Consider the following 25,124-nt stretch of genomic DNA (forward strand, 5'->3'; position numbering starts at 1 on the left):
GCAGCATCCAAACCTCATTATGGGCTTGTTCACTGGCAGTCACACGCAGGTACTTCAGTCACAGCAGGTCTGTTTATTATCCTGCTCCTTGTATTCCCTCATCGTGCATAAAGGGGCTACATGTAGCATTTTAGCATCAAGACAGGGCTATTATATAATATATAGGCTACTTTTATAAAAATATGATATACTATTATATATATTTATATACTTACAGTAAACAAAGGACGTCATCGCTGGGAAGATTGCCTCTACGATGCTGTTTTTTATTTGTATACTTTATTATCCCTGTGGGTAAATTGTGTCCTCTGCTTTTGACCTATCCTTCGCACACTACACACACTACACACTACGCACACTACACACACCACACACTACACACACTACACACACTACACACTACACACACTACACACACCACACACTACACACACTACACACTACACACACTACGCACACTACACACACCACACACTACACACACTACACACTACACACACTACACACACTACACAACTACGTGCTAGTTGACTGTTGGTTGTAGTAATTTCGGTGTGTTCAACTGCAACTCTTTGGCTCCGAAAAAGGCAACACAACAGTCTGCCTTCGTTGTCGCTAGTCCTTTGAAGTTGGGTCGATGTGTTCCAGGCTTTAGATAGGTAGAGTAGAGTGCCTCTAAAGCCTGGATTATTCTTGACGCTTTGGCCGGCCGCACGGAAATGAGAGACACGGAATCCGACGAGGAAACGTGTGGAGCTTGTATACTCTGTGTGGGTTTCTGCAGGCGGAATTGAGCGCGAGTCTTGAAAACTCCACTTTGTCCGCCCGTCCGCGTCCGCGTAGTTACAAATTTCGGCGTGCGCACGGCCGCTCGAAAACCGTCCGCACGGAGCCTTGCGGAGGGGCGTGTCTGCTGATTTGACGTCACTTTTCCGCGCGGACACTCGCGTTCCTCGCTGATGTGGAAAGCATAATGAGACCTTAAGTGCCTGCGGGGCAGAGAGAGAGAGAGCCATGGAGGGTGTCTTGCTGGGTTGATCTAAACAGGCAGAGAGAGAGCCATGGTGGGTGTCTTGCTGGGTTGATCTAAACAGGCAGAGAGAGAGAGAGCCATGGTGGGTCTCTTGCTGGGCAGAGAGAGAGAGCCATGGTGGGTCTCTTGCTGGGCAGAGAGAGAGAGCCATGGTGGGTCTCTTGCTGGGCAGAGAGAGAGAGCCATGGTGGGTCTCTTGCTGGGCAGAGAGAGAGCCATGGTGGGTCTCTTGCTGGGCAGAGAGAGAGAGCCATGGTGGGTCTCTTGCTGGGCAGAGAGAGAGCCATGGTGGGTCTCTTGCTGGGCAGAGAGAGAGAGCCATGGTGGGTGTCTTGCTGGGTTGATCTAAACAGGCCAGGGTTGTTCCTCCTCAGATGAATAGCTGTTTGTTTATGTCAAAGGACTGCCGTGTGGACACTGTGCATCTCTCAGCTGTACTCTGCTAAGCTGCCACGTTGCCCCAGGTGAACTGAGAGAGAGCATGAATATGTGATGCAGGTCTGTGGAGGGGCCGCGGTGGAGGAGAGGATGAGATAAATCCAATAAGGAAGATTAACAGGTTCAGCTGAAAGGGTTGATCTGTTTGTTTGTTTGCTTATTTATTTATTTTATTTTAGGTGAAGCCGCTGTAAAGGGATCTATTTCACTACAGACAAAAGATAAGCATGTGAGTTGGTAAGCATGGGGAAGAAACGTTAGGCCTGCTGAAGGAAGAAAGGAGATAATATGGTAAAGGAAGGAGGGGGGAGTTAGTACAGACGTAACCCTGCACAAATAATACAAATAAAGTGAGAAGTTGTTCTTTCACATGAAGATATTTCTACACAGTGTAGATGTTTGAGGTTGAGTGATTACATGGTCAGATTGCATATATACTGTACACCAATTGGTATTGGACTGTTAAATCAATTGGTACTTGTCTGTTAAGGTGCTTCGAGTGGAGCAGTTTGCATCCAGGAGTTAATGTTCTCTCTCATTGTCCCTCTCCCTCTATCCGACACAGTAGGAGCTCAGCTTCACTGTCTTGCTCCTCCAGCATTTCAGGACCAAGTGCTTCTCTCACTGTATTCCAGGGTCATTGTCAACCGCTGGCAACAAAAGGACACTTGCAACAGAATAGTTGCCACTGTGTTCAGTCCGTCAGATGTTGAAAGCTCTGTTCTCTCTGCCACTGCTGTGTGTGTGTGTGTGTGTGTGTGTGTGTGTGTGTGTGTGTGTGTGTGTGTGTGTGTGTGTGTGTGTGTGTGTGTGTGTGTGTGTGTGTGTGTGTGTGTGTGTGTGTGTGTGTGTGTGTGTGTGTTTGTGTTTGTGTGTGTGGAGGAGAGGAGATGAAAAGACAGTGGACAGTTTGTAGGAAGATAATGTTCAGTTTTAACTGTGGTCATCTTTTCATTAGAGTCTTGTGTTTGGAGCAGAACAGAACAGATTAGGGCCAGCCTATCACAATAACATGCTTTCTGTTTGGCATGATAAATAAAGTGACTGGTTCTAAAATGACTTGGGGAATACCTTGTCTAAACCCTATAATTGAAGAATCTCCTGAAACAGCATGTTGTTGACAATAGACTCCTTTCTCTCTTCTGTCCACACAGCTGGAAGTTTCAACCACAGACCTGGGTGGGAACCTGGTTGAAGGACCAGCCATATTAGTGGTCATCGTCATCGACCAGAACGACAACCGGCCCATCTTCAAAGAGACGCGCTACTCGGGAGAGGTGCTCGAGGGATCTCCTACAGGTAGGTGGCGCTGTTCTAGGGCTGGAACTACAGAGCCGAGAAGTGAGCTTTTGGTGAATGTACTGTAATTGGACAGCAGTGTTGCAAACTGTGACATCCTGTCAGACATCCACTGATCTGAAGCTAGGCATCTTTGCATTGATGGCATCTGCATTCAGGGGTTTGAGCTGGCTGGTTTGTGAGCTGGCTGGTTTGTGAGCTGGCTGGTTTGTGAGCTGGCTGGTTTGTGAGCTGGCTGGTTTGTGAGCTGGCTGGTTTGTGAGCTGGCTGGTGTGTGAGTAATTGCATCGATAAAGTCAATAGCACATTGGGATTGCACTTCTTTTTTTTTTTACCTTTATTTATACAGGGGGAGTCTCACTGAGAGCAATGCTCTCTTTTTCAGGAGCGCCCTGTTCACATTCACACATTCACACCTGGAAGCTGACCAGTACAACCACAGTCTGATCTGCTGGCCACTGAGCAGCTCCACTGGAGCGGTTGGGGTTAAGGGCCTTGCTCAAGGGCACCTCGGTGGTGGTAATGAGGGAGGGGAAAGCGCTGCCTTTTCACTTTCCCCACCCAGATTTATCGGGCCGGGCCGGGCCCGGGGATTGAACCGACGACCTTCCGGTCACAAGCTTGCTTCTGTAACCATTGGGCCACCACTGCCCCAGAAGAATTGTGACAGAAAAGGATGTGCCGTGTCGTGACCCTGTCCACACTCAGCAAACAGCTCTCATTGCCTGATGTGGCCATTCTCCATTACTCCAAACTACGACCACACCGGCTGCATTCTACTGCATGTAGTACACTGAATGTCAGCAAGTACCTCATAGTACAACTCCACGTAAAAAAAAATCCGAACTGTCCCTTTAAGAAGGTATTAGGCATGAAATAGTCTAGTAGGGTGGGCCACAGACATTGAACAAGCCTTCTCTAATAAAAGCAGAGAAAGGCAAATAGTCTTTTTGAGCTCTCTATCTGATGCTCTTAAGCTTTTACGCTCTCACAACTTGAGGAATCATGTGCTTCTTCAGAGACAGTGCATAACATATAATACTGGCCTCCCTCTGTGGTGTAAAGGAATGAGACAGTCAGTGAGACAGACACACACTGAGGGTGAGCCTGGGTGTGTGTGGGTGTGGATTGGGACACTGTATTACTGTACATCTCCTCTTTGCAGCACGACTCCTAGCAGCTCTCCTCTCCTACATGATGTCTCCGGGCTTCTTCTCACAGACACAAAGACAGCTTTTGCGAAGGAGAAACATGGCACATTGGCTTTGGACTAAATGAGTTCTTCACAGCAGCCCGCGGTGCCTCATGGTTCTGAAACAGTGGGTCTGAAATACCACACCATCACTCCTGTTGCTTTGTGCCAAAGTGTCTTTCAGTCCTTTTTCCAGCTCAGCCTTTGTGCCCACCAGGCTAACGTCTGGTGGTCAGCTCTTTCAAAATGACTCCTTTTCTGCCTGTGTTTTTGTTACTGGATATTTCTGCTCCAGCAGCTTCTTAACCGCTCATATTCCCTCAGTTTGCCTTTGTTGCACAGTGGTTGTTCTCCGCTATCTCCGGCTTGCACGTTACGGTTACCTCTTTAATCTTTATGCGTGGAGCGTAAATAAATGAAACAACACAGAGCCACAGCGGGTATCGATATGTGTTTGCAGCCCATTTGACTCTTTCTATCTCACACAAATTAAACTATGTTGTTGGTTGTTGTCGCCTTTACACAAGTTGTATTGTTTGTGTGTCCATGTGTGATTATTTGTGTATTTGCCTTAGAAATGATGTGCTAGTAAGAAGTCTGTATTCTTTCATTTTGTACCAGCCACGGCAGCATTGGCTGGTATCCTTGTGAGTCTGTGTGTGTGTTAACCTTGCGAGGCAGAGCTGGATTCGCGCGCTCCAAATCTATTGGTTTGAATCTGAACCACCAGGGGTTCGCACCAATCAGTGTCCTATCAGGCAGCTATGGGCGGGCTTTACAGTAGGTGTGACGACAGCAAGAAGCCAGCCCGTGCTAGACGTGCTAGACAGACAGATGGTTCATCCAATCTCCTGCCTGCCTGCCTTTTGTTCTTGAACGTGCCTGCCCCATATAGATTTGAATAGCGACCTAGCGCCCCAGTGTTTTCCCTGGCTGATTGAGCCTTTGGAGCGTGACTGCACACAGTAAGCATGCTCGCTCCATATAAAGATTTAACTCATGGAACAATGTGTTTTTAAAGCAGCCCAAGTTTCACACTGAGTCATCTCAACATACAAATGTGCGACTTTAACTTAGAATTTCTCTCAAATGATGCTCTGAAATTCTTCTATGCAGGGAAAACCCTGGCAAGCAGGCGGGCATTTGTGTACAGTGGTGGGGCACATGCATGTGTCTGTGGGCACACGCATGTGTCTGTGGGCACACGCATGTGTCTGTGGGCACACGCATGTGTCTGTGGGCACACGCATGTGTCTGTGGGCACACGGACCTGCAGTCAGTGGGCACACGCATGTGTCTGTGGGCACACGCATGTGTCTGTGGGCACACGGACCTGCAGTTAATGGGCATGTTTTGGCCTGCAGCAGGTTGTTATACAGCATGGCTCCCCGTGGAGACGTCTTCAGCAGCAAGCTTCATGCTAACCTTGCGTCATGAATTGCAAATGCTAATGCTAATACTGGTATTGCTCATGTGATGGTATATTAGGTCAGCGGCAGAACATCGTCGCCGGGTATACAAACAAGATAACAGGCTGACAACACTCCCATAGAGGAATGTTGTTAAACTAATGTAGGTCAAACTAAAAGCACATTCTGGGCCTGCACGGCTGGAATGATTTCCATCACACATCGCACAATTTGACTTTACAGTCAAATTGTGCGCGCGTGCATGCGTGCTCGCGTGCGTGCATGCGTATGTATGTACGTACTGTATGTATGTATATATATGATTAATTAATACACAGGACAAGATGTTACTATCCCTTGTGCCAAAATCCGAGGAAAAACACATTTAGAAGCCCAATCCAGAATAAAACAAGCTAACAGGCTAACAAACTAATAAACAAGACACAAATCACCAGTTACCTACCCTAGCCAACAGCAGTATGAAGCATGTCATTGGGGTTTTCAAGTGGGCACCTTCCTTCACCGACGTTTCGTTAAGTTAGGCCCACGACACCTCAAGAAGGCTTAACGGTGTAATCCAGCGTCCTGGAAACACCCCCCTCCATGCTACCACCGCACAACTGCATATTACCTCACTATCTAAGCCTAGCTATCCAGGTCGGTTCGGTATGACATTCCTGACTACACCACCACTGTCAATGATTCAGCCCTGTTGATGCGGACCGTTAATCATGACCAACAACAAACAATCCCTAACTACACCACCACTGTCAATGATTCAGCCCTGTTGATGCGGACCGTTAATCATGACCAACAACAAACAATCCCTAACTACACCACCACCGTCAATGATTCAGCCCTGTTGATGCGGACCGTTAATCATGACCAACAACAAACAATCCCTAACTACACCACCACCGTCAATGATTCAGCCCTGTTGATGCGGACCGTTAATCATGACCAACAACAAACAATCAATCTGACCTTAGCCAGCTCCCCAGCTAGCATGTTTCCTCCTTATCCACAGCCATTCACTTGCTCGTTCTGCTGCCTGAGACATGTTGCTAACCGCAAGTTTCAGGCTCCGTCCCCGAATGCCCAACTCAGTTAGTAAGGCAATAACGGACTTTGCCACAAAACCACGGCAGCCCACCTCTACAGGCCGCACTCGAGCCCTCCAACCTCGCTGCTCTACCTCTGCTGCCATTTCAGCATACCTAGCTTTCTTGCGCTCATAAGCCTCCTCAACTCGATCTTCCCACGGGACTGTGAGTTCGATAAAATAAACTCTATATATATATATATATATATATATATATATATATATATATACAGTATATATATATATATATATATACAGTATATATATATATATATATATATATATACGAATAACGAATTGAAAAAAAAAAAAAAAAAAGCGAATCACCATGCCGATTATTCACACGGAGATCCGCACCGGTGTGAAACGGCCTTAAGTGAACACGTGTGTGTGTGTGTGTGTGTGCGTGCGCGCGTGCGCGTGCGGCCGTGCGCATGTGCATGTGTGCCAGCTCTACCAGCGTGGTGTGTGTGTCACACAGCAGTGGCCTGGTAGTGGCAGCAGGGGAAGCTGTAGGGGAGAATGTCACAGTGCTCTGACATTTCTTTGCACACTGATAACAAACACAGCCAGAGCCTGAGTCTCCACGCAAGCCCTGTCCTCCCTCGCAGTTTACTACTCCACCTTACAGAACCTGATTGTTCTGTAATGTTCATTTGATGAAATGTGTTACTGTATGTCCTGTTCTTAAGACCAGGGGCCATGTTGGAAATAAGTGTCCGCACTTTTACATGTACATCCCTTCGATTTTGCTGTCTTTTATATCCAAATAAATTAAATCAATCAATCAACCTTCGTTGATTGATTGGCACAGAGCAAATTGTACAATCTAATATCGTAACAATAACATTCAGGAAGAAAATGGTGTGCGTGTGGAAAATGACTGTGTTGAGAATGTGGTGTTATTGGTAATTGATGGTTATCTTTCCTCTGCCCACATCAGGCAGACTAGATCAGTTGAGCATTCTGGACATAGATCTTGTGTAATTGGACATGATGGGCTATAAATTAAGATGTTACTCATCGTTTATTCCAGACTCATTTGTGTTTATATCACAAGCAATTAAGGGCCGGCCTCCTGCTGTGAAGGGAGAGAGAAGAGATGGGGCTGCTCTGCTCTCTGTCTACATACTGTACATGAACACCAGTTGGTTCAGCGCAGTAACAGGTCTGTCTGCAAAAACAATTATTTTCCTCTAACTTCTGGTGAGAGGGGTGGATAGGGGGATCTGCTCAGACAATGCCCATCCGCTGAGCTCTGAATATGAGCTGCTTCCATCTGGCCTTCATCTTCGTGCTCCCTTCGTTAAGAAAAACAGATATAGGAATTCCTTTGTGCCTGCTTCGATTCGAGCTTTAAATGCTACTTAAGAGAATATAATGTAACATCTATTTTGATGTTTTTACTTATTTTATGTTCTCCTATACAATAGTAATATTGTAGCATTTTTTTTCTGTAATATGTAGCGCTGTGTGGCTAAGTGTCCTTCTTAGACTGCCTTGCATTTGCACTTATCGCCCATGGCCTCTAATGCACTTTAAACTACACTGGCACTTTTGAACTGCTACTTTGCACTATGTTGTGGTCTATTGTGTCTCCATTTTTTGTTTTTATGGTCTATTTGTGTCTGCACTTTGTTTTCATGTTTTTATCTCGAGTTTTGTGTGATTTTATGACTGTTTTATGTTTATGCTCTGCTGCAACCCAAAGTGCCCTTCTGGGACATATGAATAAACTTGAACTTGAACTTGAACTTGAGTGGGTAGGGGAAGGGGGTGTGGTGAGGGAAGGGGCGGAGCTAGGGAAAATGGGCTGTAGCAAGGGACAGGAAGGTCATAGAGAGTCGGGGGTTTGAGGGGTGCGGTTATTTTCCATGTTGAAAACGATTCGCCGTGTTGTTGAGGTACAAACATTGCCTAAAGTGCCATAAGGCTGAATGGCCACACCACTGCGCTGTGGGCGTCAAGGTATTTGTGGGCTTGTATGAGTCTGGACAGACATGGATGTAGAGTTGTAGACTGCTCACTTGTAAATGTTTGCAGAGGCATACAATGAGTTATTTCTAGTTATTATCTGATGTGCCAGGGAAAATATTTTAAATTGGAGATTGTATGATGAAGGATCAGTGGTTGAAAGGGCTATCTGACACTTTGATGTGAATGCAATGGGATAAAGAGTTCTCATGGCCAGGTGATAAGAAATGCAGGCTTCAATCCAGTGAGAAACTCATTGATATGCCTCTGTGCTCTGTTCCCCAGTAAGGCACCATGGATTTTCCTGAGCCTTCTTAACTGAGCTATCATCTTCTGAATTACCATAGCCATAGCCATTACCCCGCCGAGGGGCGGGAAAAAAGCATTCTAAATGGCCTTTATTTTCAATAGTGATTTGATCTGAATATATGCCAATAGGACTTTATTTCAATACATTTCTTTGGTTTGGAGTAAATTATTTTGCTCCCATGTGGGTTTATGTGGTTCCCTGCATCATTCCAAAGCTAAATAGTCTATCTCTCTCTCTCACTCTCTCTCACTCTCTCTCACTCTCTCACTCTCTCTCTCTCTCTCTCTCTCTCACTCTCTCTCTCTCTCTCTCTCTCTCATCACTGTGCAGAATCAATCAGCAGCAGCAGTAGAATAAACTTTTTTCGGCACATGTGATGGGTGAGCAGCTTTCATTGGAGTGAATGAGCCGCCATCTTTCACCTTATTCAGTTCTCTTTATACTTCCATGGTTCAACCAACTAAAGGGTTTGTTTGTGTTCTGTTACACTCTGAATTAGGTGCGTCTTTTCGGCTTAGACTGTTTTTTTTTGTTTTTTTTAATGTAAAGCTAGCCTTTTATCAATCTGGGAACCAAGATTCTCTCTTCTAACCCAGATTGACCCATGACTGATTGCAATCTGATCACCCAAAACGCATGCTAACACCGGGTGTAAATGCAAATCAGGCTAATGTGGTCAAGCACTATCCGATTGCAATCTGATCACAGAAAACGCATGTTAGTGCCAGGTGTAAATGGCCTCTTTGTGTGAGTATTGATCCAGGATGGTCAGACAAGCAGAGATGACAGAGTTCACACAGAGATGTATCCATCAGCAGGGAATTACACGCTGCTGTCATCGCTGAGGGGAGTGGAGATCATGCGCCCAGCGCTCTCGTCAAAACACAAACAAAGTCAATGAGCAAACTAGCAACCATAATGGAACTGTCAAGTCTCCAACATCATAGCACATATCAAAGACATTCATGTTTCATAATGAACGTTAGTGTTGTGTAATGGAACTGTAGACAGAAATCAATGGGAAGTTGACAGCAGGCGGAGAAATGTGTTTGAGAGAGAACTGCACTGAGTGTACAGTGGAAGGACAGTGTATTGAGATGGGTGTAGCCATGTGAAAAGTGAGGATGAGGGATTTGGATATATCTCTTGTCTTTTCTTCATTCATTTTTATTTTCTCTCTGACAGCTTGAAAAATGGTTTAGCGACGGGAAGAGGGGAAAAACTATAAGGCTTGATAAAAATAGAATGCTGTCAGAATCATATTTCCCTGAAGCTTTATAAAAATTGCTTTTTCTGCATTCATTTATCAAGTAATGCATCAGATTGTTTAGTCCCATGAGGAAACACGGCACAGTATTTATGTTCTAGACACACCAGAGAGAACCTTCTAATTGCCTCCATGAATGCGTTCATGGTTTTGAGCACTAGAGGTGATTTCTGCATCTGAAAGGATTCCCGTTAGGCTTAGACACTAATTGGTTTAGACGGCAGCTCCAGTGCACCCAGGATATTTGATTCATGATTATTATTGACAGGTACAGATCATACATAGTATTTTGCCACAACAATTTTTTTGTCTCCTCCTATATATAACTATCAATCAAATGAAATACACATTAAAGCATTAAAGCAAGCCATTTTATTACATCTTTGATTCAGACTTGTTCTCCCTTAGTGTTTTCACCACAAATAATGACTGTTGCACATAGCGCCTCTTTACTGCCATTATAATAGCTTTTTAAGCCCATTATGAATGCATAAACAGAATAATCATATAAAGACAAAATATGCTACTGCTGGTAACACTTCTTCTTCTTCTTCTTCTTCTTCTTCTTCTTCTTCTTCTTCTTCTTCTTCTTCTTCTTCTTCTTCTTCTTCTTCTTCTTCTTTAGCCATTAGCCTTTTTTGGTTTCTATATCAACTCTTGTTGTAACTAGGGAGCTAGTCACTGACTGTTTTCATGCACGGAGTAACTCAGCTACTAGCCTGATATTCAGACTTCATCGTCAGCTCATAAACTAATTTCCTCTTCTGGTGTGAGATTACAGTCAATTCAAAGCATTTCTATGAAAGGGCGGGCTTCGGTCTTGCCTAACCAATCACTAGAGACCAAGGTGTCCACGGCAACCTAACCCCGCGTCACCAGGCTCTTCCCGAGGCAACCGGCCGGCACGGCAGGGTAGCCGCAGCAGTCTTGCTCTGCCTGCTGGAGTTGAATCTCTCTGGGCTCCCTGGCTAACACACCAGTCTCATGGAATCATGGATTCAGGACCGCAATAAAAGATGAGATGTCTTCGAAGTGAGCGAGGATGTAGGACTGAAGTGGTAAGTTCTGAAAATATGTGTCTCATTCCAGCATCGGTTGTACTGCGGTTGTGAAGCGCTAATGTTAGCGCTCGCTGATGCTAACATTAGCCAAGCACAGCTATCTTTCATAGGCAATATGAACAACCGATACCGTTTAGCTGGAATAAGTAACGAAGGCACACATTTTCAGAACTTCTAATGTTAGTCCAACTTACTTGCTGACTTCTCCAAGTCCTCATTTTTGTTTGGTCCGTATAGCCTTTGCTAGGAGACGTGTTTCATACAACTCCTCTGGCCCACCTGTACCAGTCACAAGCACAAGCTAAGGGTTAGGGTTAGGGTTAATTAGCTAGCTAATGTAGCTAGCTAATGCTAGCCAACTTCTCCACTCTAGCTAGCTACAAACGTTAAGCGGCCAAAGTTTTAACGAACGTCTTATCGTACACTGCGGTAACTAATAAGACGTTCATTAAAACGAAAAGTAGAAAGTCGGCCGACTTTGGCTGCTTAACGTTAGTAGCTACGGCGCAGTAGGCTGTGTGTTAAACTGCTATCTGCTTCAGGCAATCTGCTTTGGCCACAGCTGTGTCTGTTTCTGTTGTGCATGACTGACAACAGCGTTAGCCATTCAGCGCCCGTGATTGGATTTTCAACCGGAGAAATAGTTTGCACATGGCGATGCCAAACCAAGAAGAGCCCACGAGTGGGTGTGGCTTCAAAGGTCTGGAGCGAGGCTACTCAGCTACAGCAGTGATTCCGAACCTGTGGGCCATGACCCTCTGGTGGTCCGCGGAGGTATAGCAAGTGGGCCGCCAAATCATTACACTGTTAAAAGAAATGCTGATGGACAGTTGCTTGAAAACTGTAACACTGAAAATGCTGCAACGTGTTTCAGATGCTGTGTTAATGTGGAACATAAAAAGTGCTCTGAGAACGCATTATTTGGCCTCCATATTTTTTATGGGGTCGGAGGCCGTGAACAGTTTTGAGATTTTCAAGTGGGCCCTGAGTTGGAAAAGGTTGGGAACCGCTGTAAACCAGCCTGTATAGTATTAGCCTGGTAAACCAGCCTGTATAGTATTAGCCTGGTAAACCAGCCCGTCACGTGAACTCACATTTCATTTGGTTCTGCGAGGCGGTCTGGCCCCAACTCTTCACCCAGTCTTTAGCAGGGGTGGGATAATGGGTGGGCGTAGTTGCCTTGACAGACAACTCCTTCAGCCAATCAGGGTCGAATACAGTCAAACCCAAATCCACTCGGGAGAATGGCAAAAACAAAAGCCGAGAAACTCTGCGGTTGCGGCGATACTCCTGTACTTGTTTAATTGTTGTTATTGAGTCTATTTCTGCAATATCTGCACTTTATGGCTGTTTAAACTAGACAAACGCTGACATTACTCCTCGAGACGATCAGGCAAGGAGGCGGCCATTATTGTTTTGTTAGTGCAGTGCTAGTAGCGTTCCTGATTGGCCAATTTGCACTGTCAATCACAGCACAGTCGCTGATTGGCTCTTCCGCTCTTCCGCTTCTGCTAAACCCCCCCACTGGCTTTGGGGCCAGACCGTCACGCAGAACCAAATGAAATATGAGTTCACGTGACGGGCTGGTTTACTACTGTAGGCTAAAGTATTGACCATACTCCGCAACTGTAGGGTCAGGGAAAGGTCAAGGGCTCATCATCCACAATGAGTTGGGAAGTAGTGTATCGCCCAGGGGACGGTAGTACTACCCGGGAGGGGGAGGGGGGATTAGGTTTAGGTATTGGGTAGGTGGTCTTTAGGTTTAGGCATTGGGTGGGTGTGGTTAGGTGTAGGGTCTCCATGGGAGACCGGGGACACGGGGGTGGGCCCTCCGCCCCGCCCGTGCCCACGTTCCATAAAACGCTATTAAGGAGGTCGCCAAAAGGCATTTGCCAAAGCGGGGCTCCGAGACAAGTTCGGAATGAGAATGGACAAGGACCTGCTGAACTCTGTATCCTCTACTTTCCCACTCAGAGCCTCATGACACAACCTGAATAATGCAGAGCAAAAGACCTCAGCAGCTTCTGACCTGACAGCCAACAAGTATTTAGAATGCTGAGTCACACAGGAATGACTTCAAGGGACTTCTGGAGAAATCTGCCCGAGGAAAGCTGAAGAGTAGGAACGTGATAAACGGGTACAAAAGAACCCCCACCCCCACCCACCCACACACACACACACACACACACACACACACACACACACACACACACACTACACCAACTCCACTGTTGTTATTTGGAGTTTCAGCTCCACGTTTTGGCATAGCTTCCATCACTTTGGCTGTTTTTGTTTTGCATATTGTATCCATGTGCATTCCAAAGGACTAGAGACAGATTGCCATTGATATCGATCATACTCTAAATCGCTTTATAATCACTTTATAATGTATTTCCTTGGACTCCCGTGAATGTGGCAGATGGCGATTTTTGGGAGTGTTTGGATGAAGGCATACTGTACATATGCCAGTCTAGCAGTCAATAAGGTCTGAGTGGAAATCCAGTATGCCACACTAATCTAGCCCACCATCTCCAGACTGAATGAGGGATCAAGCGTTTCATTGTTGACTGTAAAGCCACTTCTTAACATGCAGTGGAATCCGGATTATAACCAGCTCCTAGCCGGTTGGCCTGCATGTTAAAAAACAATTAGCCGGCTTATGCACACTCCCGCGAGTGCGGATCATAACCATCTCAACCCCTAGTATAGGATCCGCATTATAGGAAAAGCGGCTGTTGTTTAACACTGGCAGCTCATGATCCGGATCATGTAGCTGTTATGTCTGAGTGGGCGGGTGGTGGAACTTTACAAACCATGATTAATGTCCCAGTGATCATTATTTTCATGAGTGGACGTAGCGTCAGTTACGTGGCTGGATTATTTGGAAGAGAGCCAAATTAGGTGAGTAAACAACTAAAAGTTGAATCGTTTCTTTGTCCCCCATCTGCCAGTTTAAAAATGCAACAAGGGAGATGATAGCCTACTAGAGTTGCGCGATCTTGACCTCAGTCAGATCGTCAATCGCCACCCTTTGACATCGCCAATACACGATGTCATCGCGCAAGCACATGGCTAATTAATATGGACGTTAACATCCATATTAATATATAGCCATGTGCTTCAGCTGCGCTCTCACTGTACTTTGCTAACTTACTTACTATCGTCATTACCTGCTTTTACCTGCTTGCTGGTAATGTTAATCCCATCATTCCCATGTCAGAAAAAGTCTCCAGATTTGTCGCTAACGTTAGTCTCTTTTGAGAAAGATTGTCTCCAGGAGGGTCTGAAAAGTTTTCTCGAGTTGGATGCAGCCAAGTATTGTGTGAGGCAGCCATTTGAGGCAGCCAGTGTTGTGTGACTGTGAGCGTCCAAACTAACACAGCTGCGGAGAGGAGCCTATTTGGTTATGTCATGAGAGGAGCTGACTGACTGACAGCCTATATCGAGACATATGCCTAGCCTAACTTTTGTGTGGAGAAATAAATTGAAAACTAGTCAGATATGACTTGAATGCCACTTGTAAAATAAATCACCCACAGTGATTGACGACAGTGCGACCACTATTTTGACTGGGCGGCTTTATGTAACAAAGGCAAGCACTCATTTTTGGCACATTGCCACCCCTCGTTATTGCCTGAATGGTCGGAATGGATCCTCCGTTAAAACTGCATGTTTTTTTAATGGAGTTTGGTTACAGATTCGCTAAAGCTGTTTCCATATCACATTTCTTGTTATCGATACACGCTACCGCACCCCCTCCCCCCGCCCACTGGCAGAGAGAATACGGACCATTTCCAGCTGTTTCTAAACACAGACTCCTTATGTCTAGAACGGTAAAACTGGAAAATATCCTGCTCTGGCTAGCCGGGCATGATCCAGACTTCATGTTTAGAAGAGGCTTATGTGAGTGTGTGGGTTTTGTTTTTGTGCGGACTGGATGGAAACAATCGAAAGCGTTTGAAGGCTCATACTGTAGCTAGATGGTAGTGGTGAAGGCTCATACTGTAGCTAGATGGTAGTGGTGAAGGCTCATACTGTAGCTAGATGGTAGTGGTGAAGGCTCATACTGTAGCTAGATGGTAGTGGTGAAGGCTCATACTGTAGCTAGATGGTGGTGGTGAAGGCTCATACTGTAGCTAGTTGGTAGTGGTGAAGGTTCATACTGTAGCTAGTTGGTAGTGGTGAAGGCTCATACTGTAGCTAGATGGTAGTGGTGAAGGCTCATACTGTAGCTAGATGGTAGTGGTGAAGGCTCATACTGTAGCTAGATGGTAGTGGTGAAGGCTCATACTGTAGCTAGATGGTAGTGGTGAAGGCTCATACTGTAGCTAGATGGTAGTGGTGAAGGCTCATACTGTAGCTAGATGGTAGTGGTGAAGGCTCATACTGTAGCTAGATGGTAGTGGTGAAGGCTCATACTGTAGCTAGTTGGTAGTGGTGAAGGCTCATACTGTAGCTAGATGGTAGTGGTGAAGGCTCATACTGTAGCTAGATGGTAGTGGTGAAGGCTCATACTGTAGCTAGATGGTAGTGGTGAAGGTTCATACTGTAGCTAGATGGTAGTGGTGAAGGTTCATACTGTAGCTAGATGATAGTGGTGAAGGTTCATACTGTAGCTAGATGATAGTGGTGAAGGCTCATACTGTAGCTAGATGGTAGTGGTGAAGGCTCATACTGTAGCTAGATGATAGTGGTGAAGGTTCATACTGTAGCTAGATGGTAGTGGTGAAGGCTCATACTGTAGCTAGATGGTAGTGGTGAAGGTTCATACTGTAGCTAGATGGTAGTGGTGAAGGCTCATACTGTAGCTAGATGGTAGTGGTGAAGGCTCATACTGTAGCTAGATGGTAGTGGTGAAGGCTCATACTGTAGCTAGTTGGTAGTGGTGAAGGCTCATACTGTAGCTAGATGATAGTGGTGAAGGCTCATACTGTAGTCAGATGGTAGTGGTGAAGGCTCATACTGTAGCTAGATGATAGTGGTGAAGGCTCATACTGTAGCTAGATGATAGTGGTGAAGGCTCATACTGTAGCTAGATGGTGGTGGTGAAGGCTCATACTGTAGTCAGATGGTAGTGGTGAAGGCTCATACTGTAGCTAGATGGTAGTGGTGAAGGCTCATACTGTAGTCAGATGGTAGTGGTGAAGGCTCATACTGTAGTCAGATGGTAGTGGTGAAGGCTCATACTGTAGCTAGATGATAGTGGTGAAGGCTCATACTGTAGTCAGATGGTAGTGGTGAAGGCTCATACTGTAGCTAGATGGTAGTGGTGAAGGCTCATACTGTAGCTAGATGGTAGTGGTGAAGGCTCATACTGTAGCTAGTTGGTAGTGGTGAAGGCTCATACTGTAGCTAGATGATAGTGGTGAAGGCTCATACTGTAGTCAGATGGTAGTGGTGAAGGCTCATACTGTAGCTAGATGATAGTGGTGAAGGCTCATACTGTAGTCAGATGGTAGTGGTGGCGGGGAAAGGAGGTGTGGGGGTGCGGCTGTATTTTTGATGGATGCAGAGATTCAGTCCGCCATGGCTGATATATTTTTGATTGACATTTTATCTCAGCAATCTAGTTGATTTAATGAAATTTCTGTCCTTGGTTGAGGCTATGTGTGTGTGCGTGTGCGTGTGCGTGTGCGTGTGCGTGCGTGTGTGTGTGTAGTAGAAACACAGCCCTGTCAAACGGTTTGTTTCTGACAGTCGAGGCTTGTAGAGCAGAGGAGAGCGTGACCTCCGCGCTGACCTTGAGCTACTGGCTGGACTAAGGAGGCTTGTCAGGCGGGCTTGTCTCACCAGAACCTCCCTGAGGCCGATCAGGTGACGTGAGGCTGAGAACAAGTTTCCATAGCAGAAGAATACACACAAGTCCAGAATATTAACAGCTATTGTACAACTGTTGTAAAGAGAAGACATTTTGTGATGAGGTAGCCAGCACTGTGGCTCCTACGTTACATCGCTGGCTTTCTGGGGAAGCTAAGCAGGTCTGGCTGTGCCCCAGGGCAGAGACAGGGACTCTGTCCTGTGAGTGAGCACCATACATCGGATGAGACATGAAACCGACATACTGACTCTCTCTGGTCAATACAAATCCCATCTGCACTCTTCACAAGAGTAGGGGTGTAACCCAGGTGCCCTGGGTGGTGTAACCCAGGTGCCCTGGGTGGTGTAACCCAGGTGCCCTGAGTGGTGTAACCCAGGTGCCCTGGGTGGTGTAACCCAGGTGCCCTGGGTGGTGTAACCCAGGTGCCCGTGGGGGGTGTAACGTGGGGGGTGTAACCCAGGTGCCCGTGGGGGGTGTAACCCAGGTGCCCGTGGGTGGTGTAACCCAGGTGCCCTGGGTGGTGTAACCCAGGTGCCCGTGGGTGGTGTAACCCAGGTGCCCGTGGGGGGTGTAACCCAGGTGCCCGTGGGTGGTGTAACCCAGGTGCCCTGGGTGGTGTAACTCAGGTGCCCTGGGTGGTGTAACCCAGGTGCCCTGGGTGGTGTAACCCAGGTGCCCGTGGGGGGTGTAACCCAGGTGCCCTGGGGGGTGCAGTGACCTACTACAATGGACAGCTGCTGACCTCTGCTGGACATGCTCGCAAGGGATTATGGGGTTTCGGGATGGGTTACAAGCCTCAGCTTCTAGCATAATAAACAACAGCATTTTGATGATAATAGGCCTGTATGTCTTCTTTGATCTTGGGTGAATTCACGCTGTATGAAAGTGCTGTTTTAAATCAATTGTCAATGGAAATGTCCTTGGCCATGTTGATGCACTTCAAAGACTCCTCTGTCACCGGATTGTTCTCTGTGACGCATACAGCACCGTGTTATCATTGGATTGGATTCAAGTGTGTGTGTGTGTGTGTGTGTGTGTGTGTGTGTGTGTGTGTGTGTGTGTGTGTGTGTGTGTGTGTGTTAGTATTTCTAATCAATCTAAAGTTGCATGGTTACAATCAGAACCGTTCAAAGTCTAAATGAATTAAGTTAATTGTCATTATGCTACGGTTGTCTCTTCTCTACAGTAAGGTTAAATTTGATTCATTTTTTAAAAACATGATTCTTGCATAGGGCTTCACTCAAGTGTTCTGCAGTCAGGTTTGTTTGCATTGGCATTAATTGACTGGCCAGGTGATCTATTTATTGGTTTCACTTTCATCATGCTGCTTGGCGTACTTCATAAATTGCACACATTTCTGGAAGCAAAGTGTTTCTTCTGCTCTTAGCAGAGTTGTTATGAGATCAGAGCATCACACCAGAGCATGAAGGTGTTTGCTTCTCCTTCATCATGTCTGCTTTATTAGAGAGAATCCACTGGAGAGAGGTCAAAGGTCAGGGTCGCTCTCAAATGTACGATTACGTTGTGGAATCCAAGTGCCTTTTGGGTCCGCCTTTGAATTCAGTGCAAAGAGGCATTTCGTTCAGGTTCTTTCTAAAGCGAGCCCACCGCACTTCACCCAAGAATGTAAAAAAAAAAAGCCATTTCTTTGGAATAGCCTGCTTTATCATCCTCCAGTCGTTCTCATGGCAGTGTCCTCCAAAACAGCAGCTTAGTGAATGGTTTGAATGGTTTGAATGGTTTTGCGATCATAACCACTCCAAGTCAAGGACAAACCAATGCCAGTGGTGCACTGCAGTAGCAATCTGTTCCTTTTGCCCAGCAAGTCCTTCTTTAATTATTCAAAAGAATGAAGATGACAGCCAGATTCAGGGGAAAACAGCAAACAGCAAACAGCAAACCAAAGAAGAGACATGTCCCGGCCAGAAAGGGGAAAACATGGAATGGATTACCTGTGACGTGCTGGCTATTTCATGACGTTTTAGAATTTCACTTTCTTTGACTTTGATGATTGGCACTTTGAGTGTTGCTTTGTGGTAAATAACAACAAAGGGAAAATATAAAACTTTTACTGTGGAATTTGAGTGACTCACTCCATGTCTCCATGTCTTTCTTCAGTGAAGTTTAATTAAGAGAGACTGGTCTGTTTCAGATGTGTTTGTTTGTTTGTTTGTTTTCGTACTCTGAAGTTTTGTTTGTTATTTTAATTTCTGCCTTTGAATGATTTTTCACTCTTCACAAATCTTGGCTGGCTGTGGAAAAGTCTATTTGAGTTGATTTAATACTGATATCTATCAAGGCAGCAGCTTTTACGTAATCTGCATCAGTAGTTGAGCCATGTTACAACCATCTGACCATCTGAGTACAGCATATATATATATATATATATATATATATATATATATATATATATATATATATATATATATGCATATATACTGTATATATATATATATATATATATATATATATATATATATATATATAGTTCTGATTATTTTCCATGCTTAATACGGCTCTACTTTATTGCACATAATGGACAAGCTGCTACAGTATGTTTGCCAAATGGAATGGCATAAATGTCGGTATATCCATCAATAAACCGTCGAAAAAAGACTTTGTTAAAAAAAATGCATGTCATTTCCATTTCAAACTGTCAACTCTTGACAATATATTTTCGTACATGCCAAAACAGGGTGGAGGAAAATGCAATTATCTTTGCAGTTATTATCAGACATACCTACCGTAAAACAAATTAATGTCAATCATCGTCACCAAGCTCTCTTCATGTTATTTCAGCTGTAGGTTTGGGTCTGAAAGATGGACCCAACCACAGTGAGGAAGCTGCAGCTGGCGTGACTCTTTCTGCAGCTCTCTCTCTCTCTGTCTCTCTCTCCCCCTCTATCTCTCTGTCTCTCTGTCTCTCTCTCCCCCCCTCTCTCTCTCTGTCTCTCTCGCTCGCTCTCTCTCTGTCTCTCTCTCTCGCTCTGTCTCTCCCTCTCTCTCTGTCTCTCTCTCTGTCTCTTTCTCCCTCTCTCGCTCTCTCTCTCTCTGTCTCCCTCTCTCTCTCTCTCTCTCTCTCTGTCTCCTTCTGTCTCTCTCTCTCTCTCTCCATGCTGCTGTACTGTAGCTGCCAGCTCCACATTGATTGCCTCGTGTTCCTGGACTAGATCAGATGAATGCCCACTAATAGGTTTTCAGTTGTATTCACGGAGCCCTTCGTACAGAATCAAAGGGCCTTTCCCAGGCTCTTTCATTCAAGTGTCCCTTTAAGGAGAAGCATCTTCTGTCTTGCTTTAGTGGGTGGAGTCATTAGCTGGAAGCTCCATGGTGGAGGAGTAGGATGTGGAGTCATTAGCTGGAAGCTCCATGGTGGAGGAGTAGGACATGGAGTCATTAGCTGGAAGCTCCATGGTGGAGGAGTAGGATGTGGAGTCATTAGCTGGAAGCTCCATGGTGGAGGAGTAGGACATGGAGTCATTAGCTGGAAGCTCCATGGTGGAGGAGCAGGAAGTGTCATTAGCTGGAAGCTCCATGTTGGAGGAGCAGGAAGTGGAGTCATTAGCTGGAAGCTCCATGGTGGAGGAGCAGGAAGTGTCATTAGCTGGAAGCTCCATGTTGGAGGAGCAGGACGTGGAGTCATTAGCTAGAAGCTCCATGGTGGAGGAGCAGGAAGTGGAGTCATTAGCTGGAAGCTCCATGTTGGAGGAGCAGGACGTGGAGTCATTAGCTAGAAGCTCCATGGTGGAGGAGCAGGAAGTGGAGTCATTAGCTGGAAGCTCCATGTTGGAGGAGCAGGAAGTGGAGTCATTAGCTGGAAGCTCCATGGTGGAGGAGCAGGAAGTGGAGTCATTAGCTGGAAGCTCCATGTTGGAGGAGCAGGAAGTGGAGTCATTAGCTGGAAGCTCCATGGTGGAGGAGCAGGAAGTGGAGTCATTAGCTGGAAGCTCCATGTTGGAGGAGCAGGAAGTGGAGTCATTAGCTGGAAGCTCCATAGAGACAGTCCGCATGTCTGGGAACGCCCATACAGGCTTTAGGAACGCCCACAATAGACGCTGGGTTAGCTGGCTCAGCCTTGCTGGGGGCGGGGTTAGGGTGGGGTAAATTCCGCCCTACTATCCATTCAGCAAAGTTAGAATTTAGCTGATAGCCCAGCCCAGGCAGACACGATCGGGGATTCAACCACCGCAGTAAACGCACATCTGAGCAGACGTCTTGTATTCTGCTCTAGAACCCCCAAACATGTAGTTTAGAGCCGCAGCACCGTCTTTTGGTGAGTCAGTCCATGAGATATATCGGCGGTTTTACCCCACTCGTGCGCCAGCCATTTAACATTTTGTGGGCGTTCCCAGACATGTGGACTGTCTCTATGGTGGAGGAGCAGGGAGATTGAGGATTGGTGAATCACACCATAGAGGGAAGTTATCCTCCCTCTATTCAAACAACTGCATGCATGGAGCATTATCATTCATCTTATATATGCAGAGGGGAAGCACACTGATTTCATATGAAATCTATCTGCAGATGTGTCCTCCCATCCCACATTATAACTGGGATGCATTATTTCTGTATGATCAGGGAAGCATGGCGGCAGGCAAACACGCATAATACATTAAACACAGCAAGGCGGCAGGTCAGGTAGCACGGTAGGTACACCTGTCACACATATGCTGTGTCTTTGTGTCAAGGTTATTATAACTTATAGTTTTGCACTTTTCATTTGTTTTGATTGTTATTTCAGTTAAAGCAGCTACCGTAAATTCCGGACTATAAGCCGCGGCTTTTTTCCCGTTTTTTGGCCCCTGCGGCTTATATAACGGTGCGTCTTATCTATGGATTTTTTCAGGAAAAAAAAAAAAAAAAAAAAAAAATCTCTCTTTTTTAGCACTCTTTCTAACTATAAATCCACTTCTGTTTTAATTTCCTCTCTTGCCCTCTTTTCACCACACCGCGGACACTGTGTGCACTGTAAAAATAAACAACGGTGGTGTTGTGTTATGTTGTTTTGTTGAAATGTTACGGTAATACGGTAAATGGGAGCTTCCTCAAACAGCCATCTCTTTCCCGACAATCCCCTCTGTGCGTGACCACTTACATATGGTAATTACGGTAAGCAAACGGCCACAAGCCCATCAACTCCCTCCCCCGACTACCAGGAGAAAATCACAAACTTCGGCGAATTCACACAAAGGAAGATCAAGGAATATTCCATCGAACCGGAGCAGATCATAAATATGGATGAAGTGCCTTTGACGTTCGACCTGCCACTCACTCGGACTGTTAACAAGAAGCGCCCTGGAGGATTCTTTCACCAAAAAAAAGCTTTGCTCGTTCTCGACAGCATGAGAACGAGCAGTAGATGATCATGAGGTGGTTTTTCAGACGTGTCGATATAGCAGTTTATCGCAAAAGTGTAATGGAAACACATTTTTCGCATTTGCACGTCATGTGACCCATATTATCCCTTGGAAAAGGAGCGGAAAATAAGTTTGGTAAGTAAGGTTCGATAGCCGTGTCAAAACCTCCGCAGCAAGTGGAAAACTTTGAAGCAACGCTACCTAGCAGAAAGACGAGTGTTGTGCAAAAGCGTAGCCGGGCAAATTAGATAATGTTTAATGGCAGAAATCGGTCCATGGTGACAGCAGGCTGCCTGTGTGCGCGCATTTGGCACAGCGGCGAGATGAGAGGATGAAAAGCACACACTGGTGCGGTGGTGCTGTCTGAAGTGAATACAGTGACTGTGAGTAGGCTAATACATTGCACACGTTTCAGGTGCAATTATAGAACCAAATCAGCCTTTTCCCCCCTCCATCTCTAAATCGGACCAGTTGTAGGCTATTAGGCTACCTTTTTTCCTCTGCCTGTCGCGCTGACTGCATTCACGCAGCCAGCAACATTTTGCGACTCATTTTCTTTTGAATTGATAATCAGGCTCGTTTATATGCATTGTAACTTCATGTTGGGATTTCCATTGACCATTGGTTGGATTTGAGCATGGAGGGGACGGGATATGGGGCAGATCCCCGTGCGTAATCACTGTGGCAGCTGCTGCAACGGGGAATCACTCAAACGCAACTTCAATGGAAACGCCTACAAGTCGCAATTGTACATTGTCGAAGTTGTAGAAATATCGCAATTCTTTTGCGAAAAACTGTAATGGAAACACAGCTATAGATGAAGAGGAGTTCGTTGGTTTTGAGTGACAATGAAGGAGAGAGGAGAGTGGTTGACGAAGCCACCCTGAACCTGTTCGTTTCCGACACTGAAGATGAGGACTTTGGTGGTTTCAGTACGCAGGAAGAAGAGGAAGACGAGGATTAGTGACTTGACTTCTCTGGTTACAGGTTTGCTGCACATATAGCCTATTGTTGTGTGATTTTGTCTGGGGATTAGTGACCTGACTTTTGTTTTGTTTTGTTGAAATGTTAATAAATGGGAGCTTCCCCAAACAGCCATCGCTTTCCCGACATTCCTCTCTGTGCACGAACCCTTTCATATGGTAATTAAACATCAAAACACCCGCGGCTTATAGACCGGTGCGGCTTATAGAAGAAAAAAATAGTCAATTTTGGTCCCGCGGCTTATACACCGGTGCGTCTTATAGTCCGGAATTTACGGTACATGGAACTTTTAACTGGTGATGAAACAGTCTAAATGTAATACGGATGGGGTTCTCTCCAGGGAGGCGGTAAGGAGAGAGAAACACACTTTCCATTTTTCAAACCACTTTTTATATTTCCGTTTTATTTTATGCAGACTCTGCTCAGTGCCCAAGCTGGCGTTGCTTGTTTTGTGGACTTAAAGGTGCTAAATGTACTGTAGCATTTTAACATCAACAAATAATTAGCACATGAATTTGAGATGGTACTGTATAATTAACATAAACAAATGAAACCATGAGCAAGAATACTTGCCAGCCTCTACATAACTGTTTACACTGTGCAGCAGGACATCTGTTGTCACTCTCACTAGCAGGACGTAGGAGGGATAGCATTGACCCATCACTTCCTACATCTTTATTTTCTCCAGTTATGCTAAAGAGAAAAGAAACACACACAGGGAGGGAGGGGGTCCTGTTTGTTTCTGGTATACTAGCCACGTTATGACTCTTTCCGGGTTTGACGTCATCGTCTACCATACAAGAGTCCCGTCTACTTACATAGACTTGCCTGCGACTCTCGCTCCCAAGCTGTCTAAATCAGCGATACGCACGTATTTACAAGTGTCACAGAAACATTTCAAAGCCACCTACTTGAGAAGAAGGGTTCATAGCTTTTCGACGGCGGGGTTAGAAAGCTCGACGCTGCTCATAAATGCCTCTTTTCATCCGAAGTCTTTGCTGGTGGTGATATTATTTTTTCCGGGTTAGAGCTCCCAGCCGTCACAGGGCTCAACAGCGCCACTCGAAAACTCGCTAAAAAATAATATTGAATTTGATGTGAAACACCAAATAAATTTGATTTTTGTGATTTTTTTTTTTGCATACATTGTTAACTCATTGAGTGCCATGGACGAGTATGTTCGTCAATTGGTTTAGTAACGTAGAGTGCCAAGGACGAGTATGTTCGTCAATTGCGTTTTTTGACGGTGGGACGTTCATCAAAGCCAGATCCATCTCCTGTGAAAGTATGGTGGCTGTTGAATGTGTAAAAGCTATTTTAGGGACCCATTAGGTGGCGACAGTGCTCTCCAGATTAGAGAAAGGCGAGGAAAAAAGAGAGAAGAAGTAATGGGGAAACGGAAATCACATCGATATGCATGAAGCATAACGTTAGCTGTGCCTGTGAACAGCAGTCATCTGCTGCCACAATTGAGCCCCATCCGTGTCCGCTGCGATAGCCCCTCCATATGATTTAGTTGCCGACACCAGCAGCTTTCTGAAAAGTTACATTATTCTCAGCTGGGAGCCGGCGACACGCTGTAAAAAAGCGGGGGGATGCAGCGTACTTTTCAGTGCAGAGCAAACGCGCAGAGCAAACGCACTCGCAGCAGAGCCCCAGAGACACTCCTCCCACCACGGAGGAGGAGGAGGAGGGGGGTGGGGCACGCAGGGCACTACAGCATACAACCATTGACAGTACACACAGACCCAGGCAGCAGCAGGCTCGATGCACAGAGAGCAAACAAGCTAGAATAGGCTATCTGATGCCCACCAGCAGTAAATCAAGACCAGCAAGAAGGTGTAGGGTCTGCGCACGCAGGGGCCAGCGCTGCTGGTTGC

At 45.8% G+C, this 25,124-nt stretch overlaps 1 protein-coding gene across 1 annotated transcript in view; it reads left to right on the forward strand.

Moving 5' to 3' along the window:
• LOC310792915 (cadherin-13-like) overlaps nt 1–25,124 on the forward strand; it is a gene marked incomplete at both ends in the record, with an annotated part of 254,334 nt that overhangs the window by 66,151 nt on the left and 163,059 nt on the right. Inside the window, one exon of the mRNA XM_083654682.1 lies at nt 2,626–2,770. Within this exon, the coding sequence (XP_083510808.1) occupies nt 2,626–2,770 (145 nt within the window). The remainder of the gene's footprint in view (nt 1–2,625; nt 2,771–25,124) is intronic.

The sequence above is a fragment of the Poromitra crassiceps genome (genome assembly GCF_964638095.1).
Source record: "Poromitra crassiceps genome assembly, chromosome: 18".
Classification (NCBI taxonomy): Eukaryota; Metazoa; Chordata; class Actinopteri; order Beryciformes; family Melamphaidae; genus Poromitra; species Poromitra crassiceps.